This window comes from Tachyglossus aculeatus, chromosome 22 (assembly GCF_015852505.1).
Source record: "Tachyglossus aculeatus isolate mTacAcu1 chromosome 22, mTacAcu1.pri, whole genome shotgun sequence".
Taxonomy (NCBI): domain Eukaryota; kingdom Metazoa; phylum Chordata; class Mammalia; order Monotremata; family Tachyglossidae; genus Tachyglossus; species Tachyglossus aculeatus.
Window position 1 is genome coordinate 58,240,741 of NC_052087.1, and position 15,495 is coordinate 58,256,235.

General features: G+C 48.4%; 1 protein-coding gene across 1 annotated transcript in view; it reads left to right on the forward strand.

Moving 5' to 3' along the window:
- The window catches only part of KDM2A (lysine demethylase 2A), a 153,955-nt gene that overhangs the window by 69,002 nt on the left and 69,458 nt on the right, over nt 1-15,495 (forward strand). The window contains 4 exon segments of the mRNA XM_038764673.1: nt 4,301-4,407; nt 4,528-4,621; nt 9,733-9,886; nt 9,993-10,108. Of these exon segments, the coding sequence (XP_038620601.1) occupies nt 4,301-4,407; nt 4,528-4,621; nt 9,733-9,886; nt 9,993-10,108 (471 nt within the window).

The window sequence follows — 15,495 nt, forward strand, 5'->3', positions numbered from 1 at the left end:
ATAGTAAGCGCTTAACAAATGCCGTCATTAATTAATTAATTTCGAGGCAACCAAGGGTGCAGTGGCTATGGGGGTCTCCATTCACTGGGGCCTCACGTTCGCTAATAATAATAATGGTAGTGATAATAAAAATAATGGCATTTATAATAATAATAATAGTAATAATAATGGCATTTATTAAGCAATTACTCTGTGCAAAGCACTGTTCTAAGCACCGGGGTGGCGCCACCCCATTGGACTCGTCTGTCCTTAATAATAATAATAATAATAGTAATAATAATGGCATTTATTAAGCAATTACTCTATGCAAAGCACAGTTCTAAGCGCTGGAGTGGCGCCACCCCGTTGGACTCGTCTGTCCTTCAGAATAATAGTAATAATAATAATAATAATGGTAATAATAATGGCATTTCTTAAGCAATTAGTCTATGCAAAGCACTGTTCTAAGCGCTGGGGTGGCGATTGAATGAATGAATGAATGAACTCGGTGGCGCGTGGCCTCTGACGGAGCCCCTTGAATTTCCCAAGCGCTCATTTTGCCCGGCTCTTGGGCTCTCATGGGGGCTCCGGCCTTTTCCCGCCTCCCCGGTGTCAGAGGGGAGTGGGAAAAAGACCCCCGGACCCCAAAATGCGGCCGAGCCCCAACGGCTTTGGGGCGCGGGCAGCATTCATTCATTCATTCAATCGCATTTACCAGGCGCTTACTGCGTGCAGAGCACTGGACTAAGCGCTTGGGAAGTCCAGGTTGGCAACATCGAGAGCCGGTCCGTACCCGACAGTGGACTCACAGTCTAGAAGGGGGAGACGGAGAACTAAGTGACACGTATTAATAAAATAAATGGAATAAATATGTACAAGTAAAATAAATATATAGAGTATACATATATCCAGGTTCACGGTCTAGAAGGGAAGTAGAAATAAATCAGCAACATAGAGAGCCGGTCCCTACCCGACAGCGGGCTCACGGTCTAGGAGGGGGAGATGGAGAACAAAATGAAACGTATTGATAAAATAAATGGAATAGATATGTACAAATAAAATAGAGTATACATATATCCAGGTTCACGGTCTAGAAGGGAAGTAGAAATAAATCGGCAACATGGAGAGCCGGTCCCTACCCGACAGCGGGCTCACGGTCTAGAAGGGGGAGACGGAGAACAAAATGAAACGTATTGATAAAACAAGTGGAAAGATATGTACAAATAAAATAGAGTATACATATATCCAGGTTCACGGTCTAGAAGGGAAGTGGAAATAAATCGGCAACATGGAGAGCCGGTCCCTACCCGACAGCGGGCTCACGGTCTAGGAGGGGGAGACGGAGAACAAAATGAAACGTATCGATAAAGTAAATGGAATAGATATGTACAAATAAAAGAAATAAATAGAGTATACATATAGCCAGGTTCACGGTCTAGAAGGGAAGTAGAAATAAATCAGCAACATAGAGAGTCGGTCCCTACCCGACAGTGGGCTCACGGTCTGGAAGGGGGAGACGGAGGACAAAACGAAACATATCGATAAAATAAATGGAATAGATATGTACAAATAAAATAAATAAATAGAGTATGCATGTATCCAGAGGGCTCACGGTCTACAAGGGGGAGACGGAGAACAAAACGGAGCATATTGATAAAATAAATGGAATAGATATGTACAAATAAAATAAATAGAGTATACATATATACAGCGGGCTCACGGTCTAGAACGGGGAGATGGAGAACAAAACAAAATGTATCGATAAAATAAATGGAATAGATATGTACAAATAAAATAGAGTATACAAATATCCAGGTTCACGGTCTAGAAGGGAAGTAGAAATAAATCAGCAACATAGAGAGCCGGTCCCTACCCGACAGCGGGCTCACGGTCTAGAAGGGGGAGACAGAGGACAAAATGAAACTTATGGAATAGATATGTACAAGTAAAAGAAATAAATAGAGTATACTTATATCCAGGTTCACGGTCTAGAAGGGAAGTAAAAATAAATCAGCAACATAGAGAGCCGGTCCCTACCCGACAGCGGGCTCACGGTCTAGAAGGGGGAGACGGAGAACAAAACGAAACGTATTGATAAAATAAATGGAATAGATTTGTACAAATAAAATAAATAGAGTATACATATATCCAGGTTCATGGTCTAGCAACATAGAGAGCCGGTCCCTACCCGACAGCGGGCTCACGGTCTAGAAGGGGGAGACGGAGAACAAAATGAAACATACGGAATAGATATGTACAAATAAAATAAATAGCGTATGCGTATATCCAGGTTCATAGAGTATGCATATATCCAGGTTCACGGTCTAGAAGGGAAGTAGAAATAAATCAGCAACATAGAGAGCCGGTCCCTACCCGACAGCGGGCTCATGGTCTAGAAGGGGGAGACGGAGGACAAAATGAAACGTATCGAAAAAATAAATGGAATAGATATGTACAAATAAAATAAATAAATAGAGTATACATGTATCCAGCGGGCTCACGGTCTAGAAGGGGGAGACGGAGAACAAAACGGAACATACTGATAAAATAAATGGAATAGATATGTAGAAATAAAATAAATAGAGTATACACATATCCAGGTTCACGGTCTAGAAGGGCAGTAGAAATAAATCAGCAACATAGCCAGTCCCTACCCGACTGCGGGCTCGCGGTCTAGAAGGGGGAGACGGAGAACAAAACGAAACATATCGATAAAATAAATGGAATGGATATGTACAAATAAAATAGAGTATACATATATCCAGGTTCACGGTCTAGAAGGGAAGTAGAAATAAATCAGCAACATAGAGAGCTGGTCCCTACCCGACAGCGGGCTCACGGTCTAGAAGGAGGAGATGGAGAACAAAACAAAACATATCAATAAAATAAATGGAATAGATTTGTACAAATAAAATAGAGTATACGTGTATCCAGTGGGCTCATGGTCTAGAAGGGGGAGACGGAGAACAAAACGGAACATATTGATAAAATAAATGGAATAGATATGTACAAATAAAATAGAGTATGCATATCTCCAGGTTCACGGTCTAGAAGGGCAGTAGAAATAAATCAGCAACATAGAGAGCCGGTCCCTACCCGACAGCGGGCTCACGGTCTAGGAGGGGGAGATGGAGAACAAAATGAAGCATATGGAATGGATATGTACAAATAAAATAGAGTATACATCTGTCCAGGTTCACTGTCTAGAAGGGAAGTAGAAATAAATCAGCAACATAGAGAGCCGGTCCCTACCCGACAGCGGGCTCACGGTTTAGGAGGGGGAGATGGAGAACAAAATGAAACATATGGCATAGATATGTACAAATAAAATAAATAAATAGAGTATGCATATATCCAGGTTCACGGTCTAGAAGGGAAGTAGAAATAAATCAGCAACATAGAGAGCCGGTCCCTACCCGACAGCGGGCTCACGGTCTAGAAGGGGGAGACGGAGAACAAAACGAAACGTATTGATAAAATAAATGGAATAGATTTGTACAAATAAAATAAATAGAGTATACATATATCCAGGTTCATGGTCTAGCAACATAGAGAGCCGGTCCCTACCTGACAGCGGGCTCACGGTCTAGAAGGGGGAGACGGAGGACAAAATGAAACGTATCGATAAAATAAATGGAATAGATATGTACAAATAAAATAAATAGAGTATACATGTATCCAGGTTCATGGTCTAGCAACATAGAGAGCCGGTCCCTACCCGACAGCGGGCTCATGGTCTAGAAGGGGGAGACGGAGGACAAAATGAAACATACGGAATAGATATGTACAAATAAAATAGAGTATGCATATATCCAGGTTCATAGAGTATGCATATATCCAGGTTCACGGTCTAGAAGGGAAGTAGAAATAAATCAGCAACATAGAGAGCCGGTCCCTACCCGACAGCGGGCTCACGGTCTAGAAGGGGGAGACGGAGGACAAAATGAAACGTATCGATAAAATAAATGGAATAGATTTGTACAAATAAAATAAAGAGTATACATGTATCCAGGTTCATGGTCTAGCAACATAGAGAGCCGGTCCCTACCCGACAGCGGGCTCACGGTCTAGAAGGGGGAGACGGAGAACAAAATGAAACGTATGGCATAAATATGTACAAATAAAATAAATAGACTATACATATATCGAGGGGAAGGAGGGGGCTGAGTGCGGGAAGGCCTCCTGGAGGAGGTGAGCGCTCAGTAGGGCCTTGAAGGGAGGAAGAGAGCGGAGGGAGGGGAGGACCGGAGGGGGGGGGCGGGGGGCGGCAGGGCTCCCGGCCCCGTGACCTCTGACCCCCGCCCTCCCCCCCCCCCGGCAGGTGGACTTCATCGACTGGGTGGACAACATGTGGCCGAGGCACCTGAAGGAGAGCCAGACGGAGTCCACCAACGCCATCCTGGAGATGCAGTATCCCAAAGTGCAGAAGTAGGCGTCCCCTCCCGCCCCCGCCGCCGCCGCGGGGGCACGGGCCGGGCGGCGAGGCGAGCGAGGGCGCCGGCGGCGGGAGGCCCCCTCACCCCTCAGCACCGCCTCTCTCCCCGCCAGGTACTGCCTGATGAGCGTCCGCGGCTGCTATACCGACTTCCACGTGGACTTCGGCGGCACGTCCGTCTGGTATCACATCCACCAAGGGGGAAAGGTACGGCAGCGGCCCGTGCCCCGACGGGACGGGTTGGGGGCGGAGGGGGGGGGACCCTGGGCAGGCTCTTGGGGGGGCCGGGGCCGCGGGCGAGGGCCTGGGGGCGGCCAGGCTGTCCCAGAGGAGGGGACCGCCGGATTCGTTCGTTCATTCGTTCTTTCAATCGGATTTATTCACTCATTCAGTCGGATTTAGTGAGCGCTTACTGACCAGATTCATTCATTCAATCAATCGGATTCATTCATTCATTCCATCGGATTTAGTGAGTGTGGATTTAGTGAGCGCTTACTGACCAGATTCATTCACTCATTCAATCGGATTCATTCATTCATTCAATCGAGCGCAGATTTGGTGAGCGCTTACTGACCAGATTCATTCATTCATTCAGTCGGATTCATTCATTCATTCCATCGGATTCAGTGACGCTTACTGACCAGATTCATTCATTCCTTCCATCGGATTCATTCATTCCTTCCATCGGATTCGTTCATTCATTCATTCCATCGGATTTAGTGAGTGCTTACTGACCAGATTCGTTCATTCATTCAGTCGGATTCATTCATTCATTCCATCGGATTTAGTGATGCTTACTGACCAGATTCATTCATTCAGTAGTGACGCTTACTGACCAGATTCATTCATTCCTTCCATCGGATTCATTCATTCCTTCCATCGGATTCGTTCATTCATTCATTCCATCGGATTTAGTGAGCGCTTACTGACCAGATTCGTTCATTCATTCAGTCGGATTCATTCATTCATTCCATCGGATTTAGTGATGCTTACTGACCAGATTCATTCATTCAGTAGTGACGCTTACTGACCAGATTCATTCATTCCTTCCATCGGATTCATTCATTCCTTCCATCGGATTCATTCATTCATTCCTTCCATCGGATTTAGTGAGCGCTTACTGACCAGATTCATTCATTCATTCAATTGGATTCATTCATTCAATGGGATTTTAGACTTTTAGACTGTGAGCCCACTGTTGGGTAGGGACTGTCTCTATATGTTGCCAATTTGTACTTCCCAAGCGCTTAGTACAGTGCTCTGCACATAGTAAGCACTCAATAAATACGATTGATGATGATGATGATTTAGTGAGCACTTACTGACCAGATTCATTCATTCATTCAATCGGATTCATTCATTCAATGGGATTTAGTGAGCGCTTACTGACCAGATTCATTCATTCATTCAATCGGATTCATTCATTCAATGGGATTTAGTGAGCGCTTACTGACCAGATTCATTCATTCATTCAATCGGATTTAGTGAGCGCTTTACTGTGTGCAGAGCACTGGACTAAGCGCTTGGGAAGTACTTAATAATAATAATGATAAGCGCTTACTGACCAGATTCATTCATTCAATTGGATTTATTCACTCATTCAGTCGGATTTAGTGAGCGCTTCCTGACCAGATTCATTCATTCATTCAGTCAGATTCGTTCATTCATTCCATCGGATTTAGTGAGTGCCTACTGGGCAGATTCATTCATTCATTCAATCGGATTCATTCATTCAGTGGGGTTTAGTGAGCGATTACTGACCAGATTCATTCATTCATTCAATCGGATTCATTCATTCAGTCGGATTTAGTGAGCGCTTACTGACCAGATTCATTCATTCATTCAATCGGATTCATTCATTCAGTCGGATTTAGTGAGCGCTTACTGACCAGATTCATTCATTCATTCAATCGGATTCATTCATTCAATGGGATTTAGTGAGCGCTTACTGACCAGATTGATTCATTGTCGGATTTAGTGAGCGCTTACTGAACAGATTCATTCATTCATTCAATCGGATTTAGTGAGCGCTTACTGAACAGATTCATTCATTCAATCAGCCGGATCTAGTGAGTGCTTTACTGTGTGCAGAGCACTGGACTAAGCGCTTGGGAAGTACTTAATAATAATAATGATAAGCGCTTACTGACCAGATTCATTCATTCATTCAATCAGATTTATTCACTCATTCAATTGGATTTAGTGAGCGCTTACCAGATTCGTTCATTCATTCAGTCGGATTCATTCATTCATTCAGATTTAGTGAGCGCTTACTGTGTGCAGAGCACTGGACTAAGCGCTTGGAAAGTACTTAATAATGATAAGTGCTTACTGACCAGATTCATTCATTCATTCAATCGGATTCATTCATTTATTCCATCGGATTTAGTGAGCGCTTACTGTGTGCAGAGCACTGGACTAAGCGTTTGGGAAGTACTTAATAATAATAATAATAATAAGCGCTTACTGACCAGATTCATTCATTCATTCATTCAATCGGATTTAGTGAGCGCTTACTGTGTGCAGAGCACTGGACTAAGCGCTTGGGAAGTACTTAATAATAATAATAATGATAAGCGCTTACTGACCAGATTCATTCATTCATTCAATCGGATTCATTCATTCAGTCGGATTTAGTAGCGCTTACTGTGTGCAGAGCACTGGACTAAGCACTTGGGAAGTACTTAGTAATAATAATAATGGCATTTATTAAGCACATACTATGCGCAAAGCACTGTTCTAAGCACTGGGGGGGGATACAAGGTGATCAGGTTGATTATTATTAGGGGCTCAGCTCAGGGTTTAGGCGAATGCCGTCATTATTATTATCATTATTATTATTAGGGGCTCAGCTCAGGGTTTAGGTGAATGCCATCATTATTATTATAATGATCATTATTATTATTATTATTAGGGCTCAGCTCAGGGTTTAGGTGAATGCCATCATTACTATTATAATTATCATTATTATTATTATTATTATTAGGGGCTCAGCTCAGGGTTTTAGGCGACCTTATTGCTGTGGTTTCCCTCCTGAAGTGGATGGAAAGTCTTTTAGTCGTTTAGACTGTGAGCCCACTGTTGAGTAGGGACCGTCTCTCGATGTTGCCGACTTGGACTTCCCAAGCGCTTAGTCCAGTGCTCTGCACCCAGTAAGCGCTCAATAAATACGATTGATTGATTGATTGATGGGAAAAATCTCTGCTGGCTCCTAAAGGGGGAGAGATGCTCCTGTTGTCCGTCTCCCCCTTCTAGACCGTGAACCCGCTGTCGGGTAGGGACCGGCTCTCGATGTTGCCAACGTGGTCTTCCCAAGCGCTTAGTCCAGTGCTCCGCACAGAGTAAGCGCTCAATAAATACGAATGAATGAATGAAAACTTTCCGATAAATGCGATCGATCGAATGAATGAATGAAGGAAGGAATGAAAACTTTCCAAACTGAGCTTTTAGAGCAGTGCCGAGGCCCCGGGCGGGGACTGGCTCCCCGGAAAGGAGGCTGGGAAGTTGGCGGGGCCCCCGGGAGAGGGGAGTGGGGTGGCCGCCGTCGTCCTCCCAACCCTCCGGGCTCCTCCCTGAGCCCGGCCCGGCCCGCTCGGCGGGAAGAGGAAGGGCCACGGCCGGGGGCTGGCGGGGCAGTTGCCGGGAGAGTCGGTCCCGCTCCCTCAATCAATCAATCAATCAATCGTATTTATTGAGCGCTTACTGTGTGCAGAGCACTGGACTAAGCACTTGGGAAGTACAAGCTGGCAACATCTAGAGACGGTCCCTACCCAACAGTGGGCTCACAGTCTAGAGGGGGGAGACAGAGAACAAAACAAAACTTACTGACAAAATAAAATAAATAGAATAGTTAGGTACAAGTGAAATAAATAGAGTAATAAATGTGTACAAACATATATACAGATATACAGGTGCTGTGGGGAAGGGAAGGAGGTAAGGTGGGGGGGATGGAGAGGGGGATGAGGGGGAGAGGAGCGCTTACTTTGTGCAGAGCACTGGACTAAGCGCTTGGGAAGTACAAGCTGGCAGCATAGAGAGACAGTCCCTACCCAACAGTGGGTTTCACAGTCTAGAAGGGGGAGACAGGGAACAAAACTAAACATACTAACAAAATAAAATAAATAGAATAGATAGGTACAAGTAAAATAAATAAATAGAGTAATAAATATGTACAAACATATATACATATATACAGGTGCTGTGGGGAAGGGAAGGAGGTAAGATGGGGGGGATGGAGAGGGGGGCGAGGGGGAGCGGAGCGCTTACTTTGTGCAGAGCACTGGACTAAGTGCTTGGGGAGTACAAGCTGGCAACATCTAGAGACGGTCCCTACCCAACAGTGGGCTCACAGTCTAGAAGGGGGAGACAGAGAACAAAACCAAACATACTAACAAAATCAAATAAATAGAATAGATACGTACGAGTAAAATAAATAAATAAATAGAGTAATAAATATGTACAAACATATATACATCTATACAGGTGCTGTGGGGAAGGGAAGGAGGTAAGATGGGGGGATGGAGAGGGGGACAAGGGGGAGAGGAGCGCTTACTGTGTGCAGAGCACTGGACTAAGTGCTTGGGAAGTACAAGCTGGAAACATAGAGAGACAGTCCCTACCCACCAGTGGGCTCACAGTCTAGAAGGGGGAGACAGAGAATAAAACCAAACATACTAACAAAGTAAAATAAATAGAATAGATAGGTACAAGTGAAATAAATAAATAAATAGTGATAAATATGTACAAACATATATACAGGTGCTGTGGGGAAGGGAAGGAAGTAAGATGGGGGGGATGGAGAGGGGGACGAGGGGGAGAGGAAGGAAGGGGCTCAGTGTGGGAAGGCCTCCTGGAGGAGGTGAGCTCTCAGTAGGGCCTTGAAGGGAGGAAGAGAGCGAGCTTGGCGGAGGGGCAGAGGGATTGGGGGCATTCCGGGCCCGGGGGAGGACGTGGGCCGGGGGTCGATGGCGGGACGGGCGAGAACGAGGCCTAACGGTGAGGAGATTAGCGGCGGAGGAGCGGAGGGTGCGGGCTGGGCTGGAGAAGGACAGAAGGGAGGTGAGGTAGGAGGGGGCGAGGTGGTGGATGGCCAGCCTGGAAGCCCGGGGCGAGGAATTTCTGCCTGATGCGCAGATTGATTGGGAGCCACCGGAGATTTTTGAGGAGGGGAGTGACACGCCCAGAGCGTTTGTGGCCAGAGACAATCCGGGCAGCGGGGCGAAGTAGGGACTCCCGCGCGGGGGGCGGCGCGGTGGGCGGCCGGGCCGGGCCGGGCCGTGCCAATGGCTGTTAACGGACTGGAGGTCTTCAACTCACAGGTCTTCTGGCTCATCCCCCCTACAGCCCACAACCTGGAGCTGTACGAGAACTGGCTGCTGTCAGGGAAACAGGGAGACATCTTCCTGGGGGACCGGGTGGCCGAGTGCCAGCGCATCGAGCTCAGGCAGGGATACACTTTCGTCATCCCGTCAGGTGAGGCCCGCCGCCGCCGCCGCCCGCCGGAGGGTGGGTGGGGGCCGCCGCCGCCGCCGCCATGGCCGCCTGACGGGCTCCTCCCGCCCCCCGTTTCCTCCCCCAGGCTGGATCCACGCCGTCTACACGCCCACAGACACGCTGGTGTTCGGCGGCAACTTCCTGCACAGCTTCAACATCCCCATGCAGCTTCGCATCTACACGATCGAAGACCGCACGCGGGTGAGGGCCGGGGCCGCCTACGTGGCTGCTCGCCCGGGAGCCTTCCTGGGGCGCTCCCCTTCCGCCCCTGTGTCCGCGCGTTGGCGGGGCGGGGGGCCTCGGGGCCCGCCGCCCCTTAATAAGAATAATAATTCGAGACTGTGAGCCCACCGTCGGGCAGGGACCGTCTCTCTGTGTTGCCAACTTGGACTTCCCAAGCGCTCAGTACAGTGCTCTGCATGGCTCTCTCCTTCCGTCCTTGTGTCTGCACATTGGCGGGGTGGGGGGCCTCGTCTGTCCTTAATAAGAATAATAATTCAAGACTGTGAGCCCGCCGTTGGGCAGGGACCGTCTCTCTATGTTGCCAACTTGGACTTCCCAGGCGCTCAGTACAGTGCTCTGCATGGCTCTCTCCTTCCGTCCTTGTGTCTGCACGTTGGCGGGGTGGGGGGCCTCGTCTGTCCTTAATAAGAATAATAATTCAAGACTGTGGGCCCGCTGTTGGGCAGGGACCATCTCTCTATGTTGCCAACTTGGATTTCCCAGGCGCTCAGTACAGTGCTCTGCATGGCTCTCTCCTTCCGTCCTTGTGTCTGCGCGTTGGCGGGGCGGGGGGCCTCGGGGCCCGCCGCCCCCATCAGACTCGTCTGTCCTTAATAAGAATAATAATTCGAGACTGTGAGCCCACCGTCGGGCAGGGACCGTCTCTCTTATGTTGCCAACTTGGACTTCCCAAGCACTCAGTACAGTGCCCTGCATGGCTCTCTCCTTCCGTCCTTGTGTCTGCACGTTGGCGGGGCGGGGGGCCTCGGGGCCCGCCGCCCCGTCGGACTCGTCTGTCCTTAATAAGAATAATAATTCGAGACTGTGAGCCCGCTGTTGGGCAGGGACCGTCTCTCTATGTTGCCAACTTGGACTTCCCAGGCGCTCAGTACAGTGCTCTGCATGGCTCTCTCCTTCCGTCCTTGTGTCTGCACGTTGGCGGGGTGGGGGGCCTCGTCTGTCCTTAATAAGAATAATAATTCCAGACTGTGAGCCCGCTGTTGGGCAGGGACCGTCTCTCTGTGTTGCCAACTTGGATTTCCCAGGCGCTCAGTACAGTGCCCTGCATGGCTCTCTCCTTCCGTCCTTGTGTCTGCGCGTTGGCAGGGCGGGGGGCCTCGGGGCCCGCCGCCCCCATCAGACTCGTCTGTCCTTAATAAGAATAATAATTCCAGACTGTGAGCCCACCGTCGGGCAGGGACCGTCTCTCTATGTTGCCAACTTGGACTTCCCAAGCGCTCAGTACAGTGCTCTGCATGGCTCTCTCCTTCCATCCTTGTGTCTGCACGTTGGCGGGGCAGGGGTCCTTGTGGCCCGCCGCCCCATTGAACTCATCTGTTCTTAATAATAATAATAATAATTCTAGACTGTGAGCCCGCTGTTGGGCAGGGACCGTCTCTCTATGTTGCCAACTTGGACTTCCCAGGCACTCAGTACAGTGCTCTGCATGGCTCTCTCCTTCCGTCCTTGTGTCTGCACGTTGGCGGGGTGGGGGGCCTCGTCTGTCCTTAATAAGAATAATAATTCCAGACTGTGAGCCCACCATCAGGCAGGGACCGTCTCTCTGTGTTCCCAACTTGGACTTCCCAAGCGCTCAGTACAGTGCTCTGCATGGCTCTCTTCTTCCATCCTTGTGTCTGCACATTGGCGGGGCGGGGGGCCTCGGGGCCCGCCGCCCCCATCGGACTCATCTGTCCTTAATAAGAATAATAATTCTAGACTGTGAGCCCGCCGTCGGACAGGGACCGTCTCTCTATGTTACCAACTTGGACTTCCCAGGCGCTCAGTACAGTGCTCTGCATGGCTCTCTCCTTCCGTCCTTGTGTCCGCGCGTTGGTGGGGCGGGGGGCCTTGGGCCCCGTCGGACTCATCTGTCCTTAATAAGAATGATAATTCCAGACTGTGAGCCCGCTGTTGGGTAGGGACCGTCTCTCTCTGTTGCCAACTTGGACTTCCCAAGCGCTCAGTACAGTGCCCTGCATGGCTCTCCCCTTCCGTCCTTGTGCCTGTGCATTGGCAGGGCGGGGGGCCTCGGGGCCCGCCGCCCCATTGGACTCATCTGTTCTTAATAATAATAATAATAATTCTAGACTGTGAGCCCGCTGTTGGGCAGGGACCGTCTCTCTCTGTTGCCAACTTGGACTTCCCAGGCGCTCAGTACAGTGCTCTGCATGGCTCTCTCCTTCCATCCTTGTGTCTGCACGTTGGCGGGGCAGGGGTCCTTGAGGCCCGCCACCCCGTTGGACTCATCTGTCCTTAATAAGAATAATAATTCGAGACTGTGAGCCCACCGTCGGGCAGGCACCGTCTCTCTCTGTTGCCAACTTGGACTTCCCAAGCGCTCAGTACAGTGCTCTGCATGGCTTTCTCCTTCCGTCCTTGTGTCTGCACATTGGTGGGGCGGGGGGCCTTGGGGCCCGTCGGACTTGTCTGTCCTTAATAAGAATAATAATTCGAGACTGTGAGCCTACTGTCGGGTAGGGACCGTCTCTCTATGTTGCCAACTTGGACTTCCCAGGCGCTCAGTACAGTGCTCTGCATGGCTCTCTCCTTCTGTCCTTGTGTCTGCACGTTGGCGGGGTGGGGGGCCTCGTCTGTCCTTAATAAGAATAATAATTCCAGACTGTGAGCCCACCGTCGGGCAGGGACCGTCTCTCTATGTTGCCAACTTGGACTTCCCAAGCGCTCAGTACAGTGCTCTGCATGGCTCTCTCCTTCCGTCCTTGTGTCCGCGCGTTGGTGGGGCGGGGGGCCTTGGGCCCCGTCGGACTCATCTGTCCTTAATAAGAATGATAATTCCAGACTGTGAGCCCGCTGTTGGGTAGGGACCGTCTCTCTGTGTTGCCAACTTGGACTTCCCAAGCGCTCAGTACAGTGCCCTGCATGGCTCTCCCCTTCCGTCCTTGTGTCTGTGCATTGGCAGGGCGGGGGGCCTCGCCCCATTGGACTCATCTGTTCTTAATAATAATAATAATAATTCTAGACTGTGAGCCCGCTGTTGGGCAGGGACCGTCTCTCTCTGTTGCCAACTTGGACTTCCCAGGCGCTCAGTACAGTGCTCTGCATGGCTCTCTCCTTCCATCCTTGTGTCTGCACGTTGGCGGGGCAGGGGTCCTTGAGGCCCGCCACCCCGTTGGACTCATCTGTCCTTAATAAGAATAATAATTCGAGACTGTGAGCCCACCGTCGGGCAGGCACCGTCTCTCTCTGTTGCCAACTTGGACTTCCCAAGCGCTCAGTACAGTGCTCTGCATGGCTTTCTCCTTCCGTCCTTGTGTCTGCACATTGGTGGGGCGGGGGGCCTTGGGGCCCGTCGGACTTGTCTGTCCTTAATAAGAATAATAATTTGAGACTGTGAGCCCACTGTCGGGTAGGGACCATCTCTCTATGTTGCCAATTTGGACTTCCCAAGCGCTCAGTACAGTGCTCTGCATGGCTTTCTCCTTCCGTCCTTGTGTCTGCAAGTTGGCGGGGTGGGGGGCCTTGGGGCCCACTGCCCTGTTGGACTCATCTGTCCTTAATAAAAATAATAATTCTAGACTGTGAGCCCACCGTCGAGCAGGGACCGTCTCTCTCTGTTGCCAACTTGGACTTCCCAAGCGCTCAGTACAGTGCTCTGCATGGCTCTCTCCTTCCATCCTTGTGTCTGCGCGTTGGCGGGGCGGGGGGCCCTTGGGGCCCGCCGCCCCGTTGGACTCATCTGTCCTTAATAAGAATAATAATTCGAGACTGTGAGCCCACCGTCGGGCAGGCACCGTCTCTCTATGTTGCCAACTTGGACTTCCCAAGCGCTTAATACAGTGCTCTGCACACAGTAAGCGCTCAATAAATACAATTGAATGAGTAATGCCATTTATTAAGCAATTACTCTGTACAAAGCACTGCTCTAAGCACTGGGGTGGCGCCACCCCGTTGGACTCGTCTGTCCTTAATAATAATAATAGTAATAATGGCATTTATTAAGCAATTACTGTATGCAAAGCACTGTCCCAAGCACTGGGGTGGGCCACCCCGTTGGACTCGTCTGTCCTTAAGAATAATAATAATAATAGTGATGCCATTTATTAAGCAATTACTCTATGCAAAGCACTGTTCTAAGCGCTGGGGTAGCGCCACCCCTTTGGACTTATCTGTCCTTAATAATAACAATAATAATAATAGTAATAATAATGGCATTTATTAAGCAATTACTCTATGCAAAGCACTGTTCTAAGCGCTGGGGTGGGCCACCCCGTTGGACTCATCTGTCCTTAATAACAATAATAATGATAATAGTAATAATAATGCCATTTATTAATTACTCTATGCAAAGCACTGTTCTAAGGGCTGGGGTGGCGCCACCCCATTGGACTCGTCTGTCCTTAATAATAGTAATAGTAGTAATAATAATAGTAATGGCATTTATTAAGCAATTACTCTATGCAAAGCACTGTTCTAAGCGCTGGGGTGGGCCACCCCGTTGGACTCATCTGTCCTTATTAATAATAATAATAATAATAATAATGGCATTTATTAAGCAATTACTCTATGCAAAGCACTCTTCTAAGCGCTGGGGTGGCACCACCCCATTGGACTCATCTGTCCTTAATAATAATAATGGTAATAATGGCATTTATTAAGCAATTACTGTATGCAAAGCACTGTCCCAAGCACTGGGGTGGGCCACCCCGTTGGACTCGTCTGTCCTCAATAATAATAATAATAATAATAATGATGGCATTTATTAAGCAATTACTCTATGCAAAGCACTGTTCTAAGCGCTGGGGTGGGCCACCCCGTTGGACTCATCTGTTCTTATTAATAATAATAATGGCATTTATTAAGCAATTACTCTATGCAAAGCACTGTTCTAAGTGCTGGGGCGGCACCACCCCATTGGACTCGTCTGTCCTTAATAATTATAATAATGATAATGGCATTTATTAAGCAATTACTCTATGCAAAGCACTGTTCTAAGCGCTGGGGCGGCACCACCCCATTGGACTCGTCTGTCCTTAATAATTATAATAATGATAATGGCATTTATTAAGCAATTACTCTATGCAAAGCACTGTTCTAAGGGCTGGGGCGGCGCCACCCCATTGGACTCGTCTGTCCTTAATAATAATAATAGTAATAATGGCATTTATTAAGCAATTACTGTATGCAAAGCACTGTCCCAAGCACTGGGGTGGGCCACCCCGTTGGACTCGTCAGTCCTTAATAATAATAATAATAATAGTGATGCCATTTATTAAGCAATTACTCTATGCAAAGCACTGTTCTAAGCGCTGGGGTAGCGCCACCCCGTTGGACTTGTCTGTCCTTAATAATAATAATAATAATAATAATAACGGCATTTATTAAGCAATTACATTATGCAAAGC